This window comes from Gossypium hirsutum, chromosome D11 (genome assembly GCF_007990345.1).
Source record: "Gossypium hirsutum isolate 1008001.06 chromosome D11, Gossypium_hirsutum_v2.1, whole genome shotgun sequence".
NCBI lineage: Eukaryota > Viridiplantae > Streptophyta > Magnoliopsida > Malvales > Malvaceae > Gossypium > Gossypium hirsutum.
Genome location: NC_053447.1, coordinates 55,509,103 through 55,527,304, shown reverse-complemented (window position 1 = coordinate 55,527,304; position 18,202 = coordinate 55,509,103). Strand labels below are relative to the sequence as shown.

At 33.9% G+C, this 18,202-nt stretch overlaps 2 protein-coding genes across 3 annotated transcripts; one reads left to right on the top strand and one right to left on the bottom strand.

Annotated features, from left to right (window-relative positions):
- Positions 1 to 1,319: 1,319 nt before the first annotated feature.
- Positions 1,320 to 14,273, bottom strand: LOC107961913 (germin-like protein subfamily 1 member 14). Of its 2 annotated transcripts, XM_041104165.1 has the most exons (3): positions 14,150 to 14,273; positions 1,813 to 2,045; positions 1,320 to 1,701 (listed from the first exon to the last, which is right to left on the bottom strand). In XM_041104165.1, the coding sequence occupies exons 1-3, from the start codon at positions 14,271 to 14,273 to the stop codon at positions 1,492 to 1,494; spliced, it is 567 nt and encodes a 188-aa protein (XP_040960099.1). In that variant the 3' UTR covers positions 1,320 to 1,491. The 2 variants fall into 2 exon arrangements, with proteins under 2 accessions (XP_040960099.1, XP_016753574.1); XM_016898085.2 differs by lacking the exon at positions 14,150 to 14,273 and adding an exon at positions 2,222 to 2,353 and having other exon boundaries at positions 1,320 to 2,045.
- Positions 14,274 to 15,354: 1,081 nt separating this feature from the next.
- Positions 15,355 to 16,353, top strand: LOC107961914 (germin-like protein subfamily 1 member 7). The gene is made up of 2 exons (XM_016898087.2): positions 15,355 to 15,539; positions 15,673 to 16,353. The coding sequence occupies exons 1-2, from the start codon at positions 15,416 to 15,418 to the stop codon at positions 16,224 to 16,226; spliced, it is 678 nt and encodes a 225-aa protein (XP_016753576.1). The 5' UTR covers positions 15,355 to 15,415; the 3' UTR covers positions 16,227 to 16,353.
- The last annotated feature ends 1,849 nt before the right edge of the window (positions 16,354 to 18,202 follow it).

Below are 18,202 nucleotides of genomic sequence, written 5' to 3'. Positions count from 1 at the left end.
TTTTAAAGTATTTAAACAATTTTGTATATTATTTTAAATTTATTTTTACTATTCATTTATTTTAAACTTTTTATATGTTGTTTTAAAATTGTCATGGAGGTTATTTATTTTAAATTGATGTGTTTTGAATAAAAGGATCGTATTTTAAAATTTTTACAAATTTTTCGACATTAAGACACTAATTAATCAACTAGGTACCAATTTTTGGGCGTTACGAGGGTGCTAATCCTTCCTCGTACGTAACCGACTCCCTAACCCATCTTTCTGAATTTCATGGACCAAAATTGTTGTTTTAATAAATCAAATTGTTTATAAAAATAACTATTTTTCGAGGTGACCCGATCACACCTCATTAAAAAAGATTGGTGGCAACTCCCATATTCGTTTTCGTTTTCAAAATTAAAGTCGACCCCATTTTCAAAAAAATAGTTTCGACATGATATATTCCAATTCTGGATAAAATCAAAGTGACTAAGCATGTTTGGACATCCTTTATTAGTGGTGAATTTCCACCTTAGTCACGCCGAAATTTGAGTAAACTACCTATTAATCACTCTAAATAGGGGTAGTTCCTGTTTTGTTGACTCCAAAATTTTTAGTATAAATGCACCATTAGTCTTCTGTTACCATTTATTACTGGAGTGACCAATTTGATAATTTTTTTTGGGTGACCAAATTAAAAAAATAAAATTGGGGTGACCAAATTAGAGACAAGCCCAATTTAGAGTAACTAACAATATAATTTACTCTAAAATTTTTGACATACAAATATAGTAATTTAATTGATTTTAAGGTTTGAGCCTAATTTTGCTTGGGTTGGGGCTAGTATTCAGGTAAACTTTCCTAACAATAATGGTCCTAGGATTTAAACTCAATCCAAATTCTTAGGGAGAAAGTCCAGGGCTGCTTTTTCCAACCATTTGTTAGTATAATTTAATTGATGTATATGATATATAAGATTCACCCACGATTTATTAACCAATAAAAATTAATAATTATAAATAATAATGAGTAAAAATTGGTTAATTATAAAATGTATAATTTTTTAATGAATAAAAAAATTAGTAGAAAAATGATTAAATTAATTATAAATATAATATGATGAGTCATAATTCTAGCAATAAAGTATACATAATTTTTTTAGAAATATAACTTACAAAAATGACCTAATATGATAGCTTACAAGAAAGTATTGACACCGAAAATACCACGTGATATGTTAAGTGGGAGGTTGTAACACCAATTTAAAATAATCCCTATCGAAAAAAATAGCAAGTATCGAAAGTAAATCTTGATACAAAATGCAAGACAGAAAAAACTTAACATGGAAACATAAGTCACTAGCTCTTAACATTGCAAGTACACTAGCAAACTAGAAACCATGCCATAAGCATCAGCTCAGGCACATTATTAATAAAAACTCACATTATTTAGAACAAAACAATCACAACTTATGATTGAAGAAATTTTATTCCCATATATTTAAATGAACTAATTGTTGTCCCACCAAAATTTGGATTGGAGATAGGTAACAATATTCTTGTCCAACTGGAAGGCCTTAGTGAGAACATCAGGATTAATGGGAGGGTTAGAGCCAAATACTGCATTTGCAATCGTGATAACTCCTGGATTTTGGCTGCTGAGACCAGCAAATGCAACTGCTTTGGTATTCCCGATATTGAATTGGAAGTGGATGAGACCGACAGGGAAAACAAACACATCACCAGGGTTTAGGACTTTGGTGATGAGGCGGTTATCTGTGTTGGATGTAACGAAACCGACATAAAGTGTGCCTTCCAAAACCACAAGGATCTCCGTTGCACGAGGGTGCGTGTGAGGAGGGTTTAGGCCACCATATGGAGCATAGTCAATTCGAACTATAGATATGCCGAGAGTGTTAAGTCCCGGTATTTGTGCCACATTGACAGGAGTCACAGTTGATCCAACCGGATTTGAGGTGTTTCTAGGGATATTAAGCCCTGAGTAGAAGAAGTCTTCTGCATTGGCAAGCTTTGGGTCCTTGCAGAACTTGCCATTTACAAACACTGCATGAAATAAACTAAGGTTAGTCAATATCGTGAATCCATGCAAATATATGAATTCTTATGAAGAAATTGTTACTTCGGATAAAAGGCTCTAGCGTCTTGCATAATTATGGACTTAAAGATACTAGTCAACAAAAGAGTACTGAGAAACAAAACATAATATAACAATAGCGTACCACCATTCTTGGTGTCATTGATGGCTACACAGAAATCTTGCAGGGGGCTGGGATCAGAAGCTGAGGCTAATAAGGAACTGGAGGCCAAGATGGCAAAAGCTGCAACGAAAAGTTGAAGTCGTTTCATCATAATTGATGTGTAAGCACGAAATGTATGCTACTACTTGGGAGAGGGGTGGGAAATCCTGCATGGCAAACAGGTCTATATATAGGCATTGAAACAAAAGAACTCGTCCTGATTTGCCTTTCATCAAGTACGTGAAGACTAGGCGTTTGCCTTCACAATTAGTCATTTCTTATTAGGAGGTGAATCATTCTTCAACCACTACACTTTCTAGTTCTGTTCTCCTCGTACATCATTGCAATATATGTCGTGGAATTGGTCTTAATTCACTCGCAGTTCTAAACATTTTCTTATCCAGGCTTTGACTTTTCCTTCTCAGACTAAAGTTGATGGGGAAAAGTAGGTGCTGAAAATACAATTATCTTATAATTTGCTAGTCACAAGAAAGTTTTCTTGTAAAATACTTCTTTCAAATATATATATTGCATCCAATGTGAACTCAAAAATAATTCCATCTGGCCTTATGCAAAGAAATCTATATATATGTAATTTTTTATTCAAATAGTGTGAATAATTTAATTTAGATTTGGAGTTGCTGCAAGCAGCCGGCAGATTTGTATGTAAAATTGAACTCGGTCAATCTTTTAGTTAGCATGATCAAGGAAATGCTATGGAGACAAAAACTTAAGCTTGATTAAAGGCTTCTGATTGTGTCTGTAATCAACATGTTATACAATCTTAGTTGACATAGTCTATTCTGGCATGTTCATTTGTACTGACATCTGTGCTTATCACATCCACAACATTGTCAATTTCTTGCAAGTTCAATGAAACATGCATGCAAGAGCGAAACTTTCCAAGTCTGTTGATCACTGCAATTACCCAAAAATGAGCTTTGAATTAATCACTGATCCAATTTGTTGCCAACTTTGTAATAAAATATTTTTAAGCCTAATTAATGACTTGAATTTTTCCTAGTACAGAAAAGTAAACTTCAAGGCTTCAGTTACCTCACAGACTTCGAATCATATTAGTTTGAGTGATCACACCGGTTTGTTTAATACAAGTTTATTGCTAGTCAGCAATGCCATGAACTAACGAATACGATATGATGCAATAGCAAAGAGTTTGATATATTAAGAATGTGGTAAATTTGGTGTAGGCTTATCCAATGTTGTACAAAATCGAATATACAGACTTTAGGTATATGATATTGTAATACCCAATTTTAGCCCGGGCTCACATATGGAAACATAATTTTTGAGGATATGCAATTTTAGATATGATATGCAATCCTAGATATGATATGCAATCTTAGATATGATATATGCAATCTGAGATATGATATGTAATCTTAGAAGATATGATTTTGTAATCTTAGAGATTTAATTTGTAGATACCCTTTAATTTCAGCCGTTGATGTAATTGATCTGTACCGTTGGATTTGAGGAGTCTCAACTATAAATAGAGGCCTCTCCCTCCAAATTTAAGGGGGAGGAAAGAAAAAGAGAAAAGAGGAGGAGAAATAAAAAAAAGAACGATTGGCAGTTTTTTAAAGGTGGCTTACTATTTTTTTCTTTCGATTATTTTTTTTACTTATTTACGATTTTAAAAAGGGAGAAGGTGATACCACTGCGAATTTTATTTATTTTTTTATTTAGCCCCTCCGCCTTTTAATGTTTTTGTAATTAAGTTTTCTTTATTTTTTTAATTTACCCTTTTATTTATTTTAAATTCCAATTTAATCCTTTTGAACGACACCGTTTTAGAGGAGAAGGGAAAATTTCCCTTCCAGCCCCTTTATGTAATTCGCTAGTTCAATTTAGTCCTCCAGATTTTATTTATTTACAGATTTACCCCAGATTTGTTTACTTGTAGTTCAATATAATCCTTTTTATATTTTTCTTAAAATTAGTTAATTTTGTTAATGTAATTATTATTAATATTTTCATATGTAATTATTATTATTTTAGCTATATATATATATATGTATACTTGTTTCTATGTGCGTATTTATATATTTTTTAAAACTAATATTTTTCGCATATTTATTTTCTTAATATGAGGTAATTATTTTTATTTTATTTTATTTATATATAGTTATTTTTTATAATCTATATATGCTATATTTATCTTTGTATATATATGTACGTATACATATTAATATTTTTAACCAGTTTTTTATATACTTGTATATATATATGAATATATATATTTTTTTTTAAATGCTCAAATATATGTATTTTTTAACACTTACTTTATAATTTATATTTTATTTTCACAAATGCATTATATATTCTGCTTTTATAAATTTTAATCCAAAGTTACATATGTAAATTATGTGTATGGCTTTTAATTTCAATGTATATATTATGTGCCTTTTATTCTTTATATTTTGTTTATTTTATTCATTCGATTATTAATTCATGTTTTCGTTTATATGTTAAAAAGAATTGTTTTTATGATTTATTTGATATTTTGTATGTGATTATTTTTATTATGTATATTGATTTTATTTATTCATTTATTTATATTATTTCTAGGCCATTATAATATTTATTATTGCATTGTATATTTAATATAGCATCACATCATTCTTTACTCGATTTCAAACTTTTCAAATTTGAGAGAATGCTTGAATTTAGGATTTTCAAGGAAATTGAGCCCTAACGTATTGGGTTCCGATTTTCTTCGTTAAGTCTAACAATCGAGCATTTCTCTTTAATCAAAAAATAAGAATTCATTATTGGGAATTCAACACGTTGTGTCCTAACGTATTGGATGTGACGCATTGATTTCTCGAAATGAAGATTTTTTAAAAATAATAAAGGAAATATTCCGAGTTTGGGATTTTAAAGGAATTGTGCCCTAACGTATTGGGTGTGATTTCTTAAATCTTGGATAAGTGGATGTTCTTTTAAAGTAAAGGAAATATTCCGAGTTTGGGATTTTAGAGGAATCGTGCCCTAACGTATTGGGTGTGATTTCTTAAATCTTGGATAAGTGGATGTTCTTTTAAAGTTTTATTGCACAAGTATTTTGGCCCAATTCATTTTTGGGGAAAATTAGAATGCTGTGCCCTAACGCATTGGGTGTGGTATCTTCTTTCTCTGAAATAATAAGGGTCTTAATACGTACCTTTTAAGTTTTGCTAAGGATTACGTTTTTCCAAATTCTCGACCTTAAGACAATAATTAATTAACTAGGTACCAATTTTGGGCGTTACGAGGGTGCTAATCCTTCCTCATACGTAACTGACTCCCGGATCCGTTTTTCTAAAACTCGTAGACCAAAGCCGTTTTTTTAGGTGATCCAATCACACCCTAATAAAGATTGGTGGCGACTCCCAATTTTAATTTTTTTAAAAGGTCGACAACCTAAAATATTTTTGTTTTTCAAAAGATGGTTTTGACAGCTTGGCGACTCCGCTGGGGACTTTTTTTAAAAAAAAGAGAGTCGAGCCACAAAGTTGATTAATTTTTGTCTTACGGTCGAGAAAAATATTTTTTAAAAACTTCATGACATCCTTTCGCATTCATTATCTTATCACTTAAATATTGTTTGCATTATACATTTCATGAGTTGAACAATTTTACCCTTTTCAGTGGGAGTAAGAAGCTATGCCTTCGTGAGGTTTTCACCTTCGTGTAGGGTAGTGGATTGCTTTCGGGATACATCCGTACCTATGTCTTCGTGAGATTTTCATCTCCGTGTAGCCATAGGGAAATGTATTCCCCTGAATCGAACTTGATCCATATGAGCCTATAATGGGTGAGGATTGAGGAATCTGCTGGTTCGGGTACCTTTACTCTAGAAGCCAAACCTCATATAATGAACCTTAGGAATCCACCCTAAGTAGAACTATACTAAACCCTAGTAGATATCCGAGTAGGAATTTTACTATTATATTATATGTTTATATGATATTGACTTTTCGTGTTTTATTTACATGTCATGGCATTTCATTTCATTATAAAAGAGGTGTTGATTCATGTTCAATTGCTAAATAGAGAGCTGGTCATAAGAAAATGGGTTTCTTGATAAAGTGGATGACAATATGGTTGTCCGAATATGGTCCAAGAACACATGATAAGAGAAGGATGATAATTTAATGGAGAACTATGGCTCTGTTGCCCAAGAATTCAAGATGACAGATTATTTGAGAACCGTTGAACCTTCTTAAAGAGAAGCCAATGAGCATCACGAGGATGAGCGAACAATAAGTTACGGCCCGGATCGAGCAAAAAGGAGATAGAAGAGACGTTTTTGAAGAGTTCGTGAGATTTATCTTAACGCTCGAATGAAGAAGAAGATCGAATGTCTTCGCCTATGAGGGTAAGGCCGTATAAATATTCATTTTATGTAAAGAGATTTGTTTTCTAGTAAAGTTCTTTAAATGGAATTGAAACAGAATCAACATCTCTTTATGCATTCATTGCATGCATTCACATTACATGATATCATATGTATTAAATTCCACTAAAAGATTCTAATTGATATAAATCATTCCTTAGTTAATTTGGAAACCAACCACCCTACTAAACACCGCTACGGTACTCGATTGAAAACTAAAGGATATGGATCAAAGGATGGAAAGACTAGAACAATCCCAAAAGGAAATGCAGGAGCAACTTCAAAAGCAAATGAATGAGCAGCAAAAAATGATAGACAAAATGATAGAATCTCAAGGAAGTATGATGACTCAGTTAACTCAATGGTTCAACAAAGGAATTGATAAAGGAAAAAGCTCTGTGCTCAATAATGAAGAAAGAGACAATGAGGGACCTGTTTATCCTCCAGACTTTACCCTCCAACAAGTTGAGATATACCCGCGTAGGTCCTCTGTTACCATTAATCCTCCGGGTGACGCTGCAACGCTATTGAATCTCCAAGCAGGATCAGGCTCTAACCCCAGAGCCAACTTTGTTAATCCTGCTATTCCTGATTTCGATGAGACGGCTGGAAAGGAAAAAATAAATGATGAATTGCCAAAACAGCTAGAGGAAAAGTACAAATGGCTGGAAGAGAAATTTAGAGCGATGGAATGTGCAGAAGGCTACTATGGGATGGATGCTAAAGAATTGAGTCTGGTTCCGGATTTAGTGCTCCTTTACAAATTCAAAATGCCAGAGTTTGAGAAATATAATGGAACCAGTAGCCCCGAAGGTCATATTACCATGTTCTGCAGACGAATGACCGGTTATGTCAATAAGGACCAACTCTTGATTCATTGCTTCTAGGATAGCCTCACAAGGGCAGCATCCAAGTGGTACAATCGATTGAACTGTACCCAGATTAATTCATGGAGAGATTTGGCACAGGCATTCATAAAGTAGTACAGTCATGTGACAGATATGGTTCCTGATAGAATCACCTTACAGAATTTGGAAAAGAAATCAAATGAAAGCTTCAGGCAGTATGTATAGAGGTGGAGGGAGGTCGCCGTCCAAGTTCAGCCACCGCTCTTGGAAAGGGAAATGAGAATGTTATTCATAAATACATTGAAAGCTCCGTTCATCACACATATGTTACGGAGTGTGACAAAAAGCTTTTCTGACATAATCATGAATGGTGAAATGATTGAAAGTGCCATAAGGAGCGGAAAGATTAATGCTGGAGGAAATAACAGAAGACAAGCCTCAAAAGAAAAGGGAAATGAGGTGAACAGCGTGAATACATACAGAAAATTGATTGCTAACAATACATACAGAAAATTGATTGCTAACCAACAGGGTTCATCAAGACAAGAATTAGGTGTAAAGCCAGGTACTGAAAAGCTCCAGTTCACGCCAATTCCAATGTCGTACAAGGAGCTGTATCAAAGCTTATTCAATGCGCATGTTGTTGCTCCTTTACATGTGAAGCCTCCACAGCCCCCGTATCGCAAATGGTATGATGCAAGTGCACAATGTGATTATCATGCAGGAATTACAGGGCATTTTATAGAAAATTGCATTACCTTCAAAAAGCTAGTTGAAAAATTCATCAACATGGGTATTGTCAAGATAGATGGTTCATCTAGTACCCAGTCATGATTGAATATGAAGGGGTGTCGAGAAGTGTTCACGATGAAACAACTGAAGAAGAGACCTTGTCAGATTTTTGCCCTTATAGACTTGGGAGTGTTTTAAATAATTAGACTGCAGAAGAAGCCCCTATAGTATTTAGAGATTACTCAGAGTAATGTTTAAAACACACTTGTTGCCTTCAGCCTAGAGGCAATAAGAATTCCTTTATGAAATAGGCTCATGTCTGAACGTTGTTATTCTAATAAAATACATCTTTGCATTCATTTTTTAAGCCAATATTCTTTCATTCTTTTCGAATAATTATACTTTCATTCTTTGGTACCTATTATGGGTCCCCAGATATCAACGACATGAGTGATGCTGTTACGGATTTAGAAGTTCCTTTTAGTGGGATCTGTGTTTACAGGGATCTCATGACTTTAAAGATGGCATAGATTGTGGCTTATTTTCAGACTTGTTACAGATGGTTGAATAGGAATGAAATCTTACCTCATGAGGAGACAATGGAGATTGTGACCTTAAGGGAACGTGCATAACCGAAGAAATGAAGCAGAACCTTGTTGAGTTCTTCAAAGAGTTCAAAGATGTCTTCGTATGGTCATGCTTAGGTATGCATTGACATTGTAATCTGAACAACAATGCAATATCAAAAAAAAATTTACAGTATGTTCAAGATTAACATCATGAACGATGCATTCCTTGCCGGGGCAATGCCTTATTCTTTGGCTCATAATGGTTTAGCCCGTTGAAGTCAAGTTGTCATTTCTCCGTTGTTGGATTTCATATTAATTGAAGAGGAAGATCCAAAGTTTTCATCATAGTTAAAATTATGCCCCAAAAGGCTCTATCAAAGAAATTTGATCACAAAGAAGATTTTACATTGGTTCTGATCGAAAGGGATAACGAAGACTTGTCTAATCCTATGAGTTCAGATTCAATAAAAAAACCAAAAAAAACAAAAAACAAAAAAAAGGAAAAATGGAGAGGCCAAAGTGAAAACCCGCAAAGGGCACTTTGAGACCAAAGGGGATTTGAGTTGAAAACCCGAAAAGGGCGGCTCAAATATTGATCAGAATGGGGCACGAGGTGATTAGAGCAACTCAAATTTTAACCAGATTGGGGCATGTGGTGATCTTGTTATACCAGAATTATCAAGAAAAGATAGGCAACATCTTGGGGCATTGGCAGAGTACTGTGGATCTCCTAAACACATGTCAAACTCAGATGGATCTTCAAAAAAAAAGTTTGTACAGAGAAGTTCAAGCTACGATATCTGGGGCACCCAATATTCATATTATTTACACTAAATTTGTTATTCTCGGAACACTTCATTCGTTTCCAAGATACGTATTCCCAATTAATCTCTTTGTTATTCTTCTTTACTATCTTTGATAATTTATTTATTTCAAGCTATGCTCAGAATTATCCCTATTTCATCCATCGTTTTGTTCTTTTTGCAAGCACAATGCATTAGAATAATGATCAATGGACTAATAAAACTTTCACGAAGGAAGTTTTGCATATTACTCTAGAAGTTTCTAAATAATACAAGAGCCTGAATCAGGACTATTATTTAGAACGCACCGGGTTTAAAGGTTGGAAATCTGAAAAGGAACAGTCTAAACTAGGACTTTCTCTTTGGATTTTGTTGTCAAAAAATTGGATGTCGTGTTGATGACAAAGCCTAGGTCAACAAGCAATTAATGATCACCAGGCAATAGAAAGAGGTTACCTCAGGGAAGAGAGCCTTCAGTTGCGCATGAGCCTTTGGTACGACACCTTGGGAATGGTGTAAGAGACTAGAAAGATTTAGATCCTGTATCTTTGAATTGTGATAGGAGAGGATTGAAGAAAAGTCATATACTCTTGGGTTACAGTGGGAGAACGATGGTATGAATTTTTGCGCCCTAATGGATTAAACTTGGAGGTTCACACTGGGGGGCAACCTGGCTAAATGTTTCTTCAGAAAAGCCAGTCAAGCAAGACGGCGTTGTAGCACGTCAGTCACAAAGCCTTAATAAACTTCGAGTAATGACGACCTAAGCAGGATCATTCTCGGAAAAATAAAATTTTGCATTCATGCAAACACCATTCACACATGTCTAGTTAGGAGCATTTGATGCATTTTGATCATGCCATCCTAAATCATTAGGCATAATTAGGTTCATTATACAGGTCATGTTCCACAGAGAACAGATCAGTGAAATAGCAGATCTTGCCTTCCTGCATTGACAGTGGAGCATATCGAAGATGGCAGATTTTACCTCCCTGTGGTTATAGTGGAGTACATTGAAGCCAGTTATTCTACTTCCTTGGGCAACAGTGGAATAGATTGAAGATTTCAGATCTTATCTCCCTAAGCAGTAGTGGAGCAGATCGAAGATGGCGGATTTTACCTCCCTGTGGTTATAGTGGAGTACATTGAAGCCAGTAATTCTACTTCCCTAAACAACAGTGGAATAGATTGAAGATTTCAGATCTTATCTCCCTAAGCAGTAGTGGAGCAGATCGAAGATGGCAGATTTTACCTCCCTGTGGTTATAGTGGAGTACATTGAAGCCAGTAATTCTACTTCCCTGGACAACAGTGGAATAGATTGAAGATTTCAGATCTTATCTCCCTAAGCAGTAGTGGAGCAGATTGAAGATGGCGAATTTTACCTCCCTGTGGTTATAGTGGAGTACATTGAAGTCAGTAATTCTACTTCCCTGGACAACCGTGGAATAGATTGAAGATTTCAGATCTTATCTCCCTAAGCAGTAGTGGAGCAGATTGAAGATGGCGGATTTTACCTCCTTGTGGTTATAGTGGAGTACATTTAAGCCAATAACTCTACTTCCCTGGGGAATAGTGGAATAGATTTCAGATTTCAGATTTTATCTCCCTAAGCAATAGTGGAGTAGATCGAAGATGGCGGATTTTTCCTCCCTGTGGTTACAGTGGAGTACATTGAAGCCAGTAATTCTACTTCCCTGGGCAACAGTGGAATAGATTGAAGATTCTAAGTCTTATCTCCCTGCAGTTGCAGTGGAATAGATTGAAGCACTAGCTCCTATACTTTTGAAGATGCAGTAGGAAGGAATGAGGCTACTTGAAGAAGAAGAGTTTCATGTTCCAGCAAGACCGGGCAAAATTGGGCATTTTTAAAGTCTTTACTTCATTCCTGTTACACGACAACGAGCAAAGAGGGGCAGCTGTAATACCCAATTTTAGCCCGGGCTCACATATGGAAACATAATTTTTGAGGATATGCAATCTTAGGTATGATATGCAATGGAAACATAATTTTTGAGGATATGCAATCTTAGGTATGATATGCAATCCTAGATATGATATGCAATCTTAGATATGATATATGCAATCTGAGATATGATATGTAATCTTAGAAGATATGATTTTGTAATCTTAGAGATTTAATTTGTAGATACCCTTTAATTTTAGCCGTTGATGTAATTGATCTGTACCGTTGGATTTGAGGAGTCTCAACTATAAATAAAGGCCTCTCCCTTCAAATTTAAGGGGGAGGAAAGAAAAAGAGAAAAGAGGATGAGGAATAAAAAAAGAACGATTGGCAGTTTTTTAAAGGTGGCTTACTATTTTTTTCTTTCGATTATTTTTTTTACTTATTTACGATTTTAAAAAGGGAGAAGGTGATACCACTGCGAATTTTATTTATTTTTTATTTAGCCCCTCCGCCTTTTAATGTTTTTGTAATTAAGTTTTCTTTATTTTTTTAATTTACCCTTTTATTTATTTTAAATTCCAATTTAATCCTTTTAAACGACACCGTTTTAGAGGAGAAGGGAAAATTTCCCTTCCAGCCCCTCTATGTAATTCGCTCGTTCAATTTAGTCCTCCAGATTTTATTTATTTATAGATTTACCCCAGATTTGTTTACTTGTAGTTCAATTTAATCCTTTTTATATTTTTGTTAAAATTAATTAATTTTGTTAATGTAATTATTATTATTATTTTCATATGTAATTATTATTATTTTAGCTATATATATATATGTATACTTGTTTCTATGTGCGTATTTATATATTTTTTTAAAACTAATATTTTTCGCGTATTTATTTTCTTAATATGAGGTAATTATTTTTATTTTATTTTATTTATATATAATTATTTTTTTATAATCTATATATGTTATATTTATCTTTGTATATATATGTATGTATACATATTAATATTTTTAACCAGTTTTTTATATACTTGTATATATATATATGAATATATTTATTTTTTTTAAAATGCTCAAATATATGTATTTTTTAACACTTACTTTATAATTTATATTTTATTTTCACAAATGCATTATATATTCTGCTTTTATAAATTTTAATCCAAAGTTACATATGTAAATTATGTGTATGGCTTTTAATTTCAATGTATATATTATGTGCCTTTTATTCTTTATATTTTGTTTATTTTATTCATTCGATTATTAATTCATGTTTTCGTTTATATGTTAAAAAGAATTGTTTTTATGATTTATTTGATATTTTGTATGTGATTATTTTTATTATGTATATTGATTTTATTTATTCATTTATTTATATTATTTCTAGGCCATTATAATATTTATTATTGCATTGTATATTTAATATAGCATCACATCATTCTTTACTCGATTTCAAACTTTTCAAATTTGAGAGAATGCTTGAATTTAGGACTTTCAAGGAAATTGAGCCCTAACGTATTGGGTTCCGATTTTCTTCGTTAAGTCTAACAATCGAGCATTTCTCTTTAATCAAAAAATAAGAATTCATTATTGGGAATTCAACACGTTGTGTCCTAACGTATTGAATGTGACGCATTGATTTCTCGAAATGAAGATTTTTTAAAAATAATAAAGGAAATATTCCGAGTTTGGGATTTTAAAGGAATTGTGCCCTAACATATTGGGTGTGATTTCTTAAATCTTGGATAAGTGGATGTTCTTTTAAAGTAAATGAAATATTCCGAGTTTGAGATTTTAGAGGAATCGTGCCCTAACGTATTGGGTGTGATGTCTTAAATCTTGGATAAGTGGATGTTCTTTTAAAGTTTTATTGCACAAGTATTTTGGCCCAATTCATTTTTGGGGAAAATTAGAATGCTGTGCCCTAACGCATTGGTGTGGTATCTTCTTTCTCTGAAATAATAAGGGTCTTAATACGTAGCCTTTTAAGTTTTGCTAAGGATTACGTTTTTCCAAATTCTCGACCTTAAGATATTAATGAATTAACTAGGTACCAATTTTGGGCGTTACGAGGGTGCTAATCCTTCCTCATACGTAACTGACTCCCGGATTCGTTTTTCTAAAACTCGTAGACCGAAGCTGTTTTTTTAGGTGATCCAATCACACCCTAATAAAGTTTGGTGGCGACTCCCAATTTTAATTTTTTTAAAAGGTCGACAACCTAAAATATTTTTGTTTTTCAAAAGATGGTTTCGACAGATGTATTCCAATTCTGGATTAAATCAAAGTGACTAGGCATGTTTGGACATCCTTTACAATTTTATCTAATTACATTAGCATTTTATATCCGTTTGTCATTCCCTTTCTAATATTTAAATTTAAATATGTCAAAGGTTCTTGTACTCTTTCAAAATTTAAAATTTAGTCCCTATATTTTAAATTTCTGCGCTTTTTTATTTAAAAAATTTTAGTCCCTTTGTTTAATTTTTGCCGTTAAAGTTAACATTGTCAAAGGTAAAACAACTTTTTTAGCCCTCAACATTTACAATTTTTTTTTCCAATTCATTTCTTACCCTTTAAAAGTACATAAAATTGTAGAATGTTTTATTTGAAGGTCAAGTTTAAGAAGAAGAGATAAAAACAAAACTTACCAGCATCCTTGGGGTCATTGATGGCTACGCAGAAATCTTGGAGAGGACTGGGATCAGATGCATAGGCAAATAGGGAAGCCAGAGCCAAGAGACAAAATACTAGGATGAAATGGGCAGTTTTCATTGTGATAAATGGAATTTTGATTGCTTTGGAGAGGATGAGGAACTCTGCTTCAGAACATGACTATTTATACATTACAGTCTTTGAGCTAGTCTATGTTTTTCCATTTCTGATGAATTGTTCTTCAACTACTACCCTTGTCTCTTCCCACTTCCAATGCTTACATCAGTATCTTTGTCATCGAAGTAGTCAAATCTGTAATTAAATTATGTCTTTTGTAGTACTTAATACAACTTGATCCATTCGAACGTTGACCTTAGGAGATACCCAAGGTTGCTAAGGCTGCGGGCAGGCAACCCTGTTCATGCAAGATACAATGAAAATAATGTTAACAATAATCCTAGTTGGAAACATTTTGCCATTTGGCAGTGTTTAAACATAAAGTGCCAGCAGCTGGGCTTGGTTAAAGTGTGAAAGAGACTGCCATTGTGGGTTGAGGGAGATTAACTATTGAAACCTTTGACATGATCTTTTTCCCTCATTATCATCTCCTTTTGCAATTAGTGATCTCAATTCTATTTTATTTTTTAAAAAAAATTAGAGAAACTGTTTTTCCAGGCCGGCTTATTAACCAGCTTCAACATCTATTAATTAATTCAAATAAAATAGCTTGATTAAGTAAGAAGTATTTGCAAGAAAAGCGCCTCGGAATGATTCAATACTTGTGGTTTTATATCTCTCTGAATATACACGTGCATGGACATCTTCATAAAAGCCCGGTTGCATTAAATGTAATCTGCATATAGTTTTCACCATTCTATGGATATATAGGAGCACTGCAACTTTGAAATACTGCTAGAGGCTTATCAATTGTGTATATATATATACATTCAAAGTCAGTAGCGTAGTTAAGACGATATTGGGTATGTAAAAACGACCAGTTCGATGAGGATGAGGGTGTAGAGTAGTTGAAGAATGATTCCTTCAGATTTCTTTAAGAACCAGTAATCACTTCAGACTTGGCAAACCTCTTTTTTTATTTTCCTTTTTAAAACGGAATTGTTAAAGAAATAAAATGACGACGGACCTGTTCAGTGACTACTATCTATAAATGGACATGCTTTGAAACCAGATTTCTCACCCCTCATAAAGCAACAAATCTTAGACGCTCAATTTGATCAGGTTCAGGACTGTTGCTTACAACAATGAAAGGTGTTCAATTCCTTGTAGCATTTGTCCTCTTGGCTTTGGCTTCCAAACTTGTCTCAGCTTCAGATCCCAGCCCTCTTCAGGATTTCTGTGTAGCAATTAATGATACTAAAGACGGTGGTGTGTTCTTTAATTCTTTGAAATTTCATCTTTGCAATATATTCGTTTCGACTCTTAAAAGTGGAGAAATATAGCAAGTACAAGTATTGGACAAGTGTCCAAGTAGTAAACTCTTTTCTTTCCATTTATGCAGTTTTCGTTAATGGCAAGTTCTGCAAGGACCCCAAGCTTGCAACCGCAGAAGACTTCTTCCTGCCTGGCCTCAACATTCCTGGAAATACATCAAACCAAGTAGGATCAATGGTCACTCCAGCCAATGTTCAACAAATACCTGGACTTAACACTCTTGGCATATCTCTTGTTCGAATTGACTATGCACCTTACGGTGGCCTAAACCCTCCTCACACTCACCCTCGTGCCACTGAAATTCTAGTCGTTGTGGAGGGCACACTTTCCGTCGGCTTTGTCACATCGAACACGGATAACCGTCTCTTCACCAAAGTCCTATACCCCGGAGATGTATTCGTTTTCCCCGAAGGTATGATTCACTTCCAGTTCAACATAGGGAGTACGAATGCGGTTGCCTTTGCTGCTCTCAGTAGCCAAAACCCAGGGGTGATCACTATTGCAAATGCAGTGTTTGGCTCTGACCCGGCCATCAATCCTGATGTTCTTGCCAAGGCCTTCCAGCTGGATCAAAATATCGTTAAACAACTTCAGTCCCGGTTCTGGTGGGACAACAACTAGGGGATACTTCTAAACCCACGAACCTTAGTAGCTAATTGTTTGGATGATATTTAACTTGTTTTTCACGTTGAATTTAGTTGAAAGAAAAATAAAAAAAAATAAAGAGGTTTCTCACGTACCTTTGTAACCTCTTAGTAATATTATTTTAGTCATACGGTATGGAGTACAATTTATTTTTAATTTGAAGTTTGGATTTCGGACTTTCGTTTAGGGAAATAAATGAATTACTGAACATTTTCAAATATTTATAATGTTCCAATAACTATAAGTGTTCCAATACTTATTGTAACCTCTCTTAATATTATTTGCGTCATACGATATGGAGTCTTGCAAGTACAATTTATTTTTAGTTTGAAGTTTGGATTTCGGACCTTTGTTTTGGGAAATGAATGAATCACTAGAACGTTTTCAAATATTTATAGTGTTCCAATAACTATAAGTGTTCCAATACATATTGTAACCTCTCGTAATATTATTTTCATCATACGATATGGAGTCTTGCAATTACAATTTATTTTTAGTTCTAAGTTTAGATTTCAGACCTTTGTTTAGGGAAATGAATGAATCACTGCAACATTTTCAAATATTTATAGTGTTCCAATAACTATAAATGAATGGGTGTAATTAATCAAAAGTTATATTATTTGATTTTCTAAAAAAGAATTATAACTATTTCAATAATATTATTTGAATAATTATAATATTAAATAAATAATTATATGTTTATTTTAAAGACGTTATTGTTCAGAAAGACACCTATTGAAAGATGCCTCTATAAAGAGACATGAAAATTCCTATAAATAGGAATGAGATTTCATTTGAAAATCACACCAACAAATTTTAATATTCTTTCTTTTCTTCCTTCATTTTCTAATATTATTAGATTATTTTATAAAGTAAAACTACAAAATTCCTTTGTAGAAATTTAGTTTCTTGTTAAATATTGCTCAGTGTGTAGTGGACTATTCTTGTCAGTGCAAAATGCAAATAGTCATTGGCTTCATTGTATCCTCGAGGTTAATTTGCTTGGAACTCATTTGCACACCGAAGATAGGTGGGGGCTAATATAACCTTAAAGATATTGACTTGATACACACCTTGGAGCCTTGTCCTATTTCTTCTTTTTCTGTTCGAGTTCCGTTCGTGTGTTCGAGATTTTCTTCCCTAGAGATTTGTACTAGCAATCACTACGATTGACTATTGTATTAATTTTTGTTGTTTTTTTTTCTCCTTTGAAAATTGATTGGGATCTAACATAATATTATTTCATTAGTTTCTCAACTACAACTACGGTTTACAAACAAAATTCAATAATCATCTATACACCCTTCAAAATTATATAAACCCTTTGCAATTTCTCTGGCTTTTTTTTCTCTCCCTCAAATTATGCATAAATCACTACACCAAAACAGGCTTTTAGCGGCGTTTGGACAAAAAACGCCACTAAAAACCAAGCATTAGCGGCGCTTTTCTAAAAACGCCGCTAAAGGTCAAGCATTAGCGGCGCTTTTTGGAAAACGCCGCAAAAAATAAGCATTAGCGGTGTTTTTTGAAAAGCGCCGCAACAAGCCTAAGCCCAACGACGCCGTTTTTTGAGTTTTTGGGGCCTTTAGCGGAGTTTTTGAAGAAGCGCCGCTAACGTTCGGGCCTTTAGTGGCGTTTTTGAAGATGCGCCGCTAATGCTCGGGCCTTTAGCGGCGTTTTTGAAGAAGCGCCGCTAATGCTCGGGCCTTTAGCGGCGTTTTTAAAGAAGCGCCACTAATGCTCAGACCTTTAGTGGCGTTTTTGAAGAAGCTCCGCTAATGCTTAGACCTTTAGCGGTGTTTTTGAAGAAGTGCCGCTAATGCTCGGGCCTTTAGCGGCGTTTTTTAAAAAGCGCCGCTAATGCCCGTTTTTGATATATTCTCAATTATCTCATTCTTTGATATATTCTCAAGTAATGTTTCAATTATATTTTTTTATTATAAGTTGAAAAA

Excerpts from the sequence above, each read along its gene's own strand:
- LOC107961913 (XM_016898085.2), bottom strand. The coding sequence starts at position 2,351 with ATGATGAAACGACTTCAACTTTTCGTTGCAGCTTTTGCCATCTTGGCC. Across the intron at positions 2,046-2,221 it reads CAATGACACCAAGAATGGTG|TGTTTGTAAATGGCAAGTTC; the intron begins GTACGCTATTGT and ends TATTTCATGCAG.
- LOC107961914 (XM_016898087.2), top strand. The coding sequence starts at position 15,416 with ATGAAAGGTGTTCAATTCCTTGTAGCATTTGTCCTCTTGGCTTTGGCT. Across the intron at positions 15,540-15,672 it reads TAATGATACTAAAGACGGTG|TTTTCGTTAATGGCAAGTTC; the intron begins GTGTGTTCTTTA and ends CCATTTATGCAG.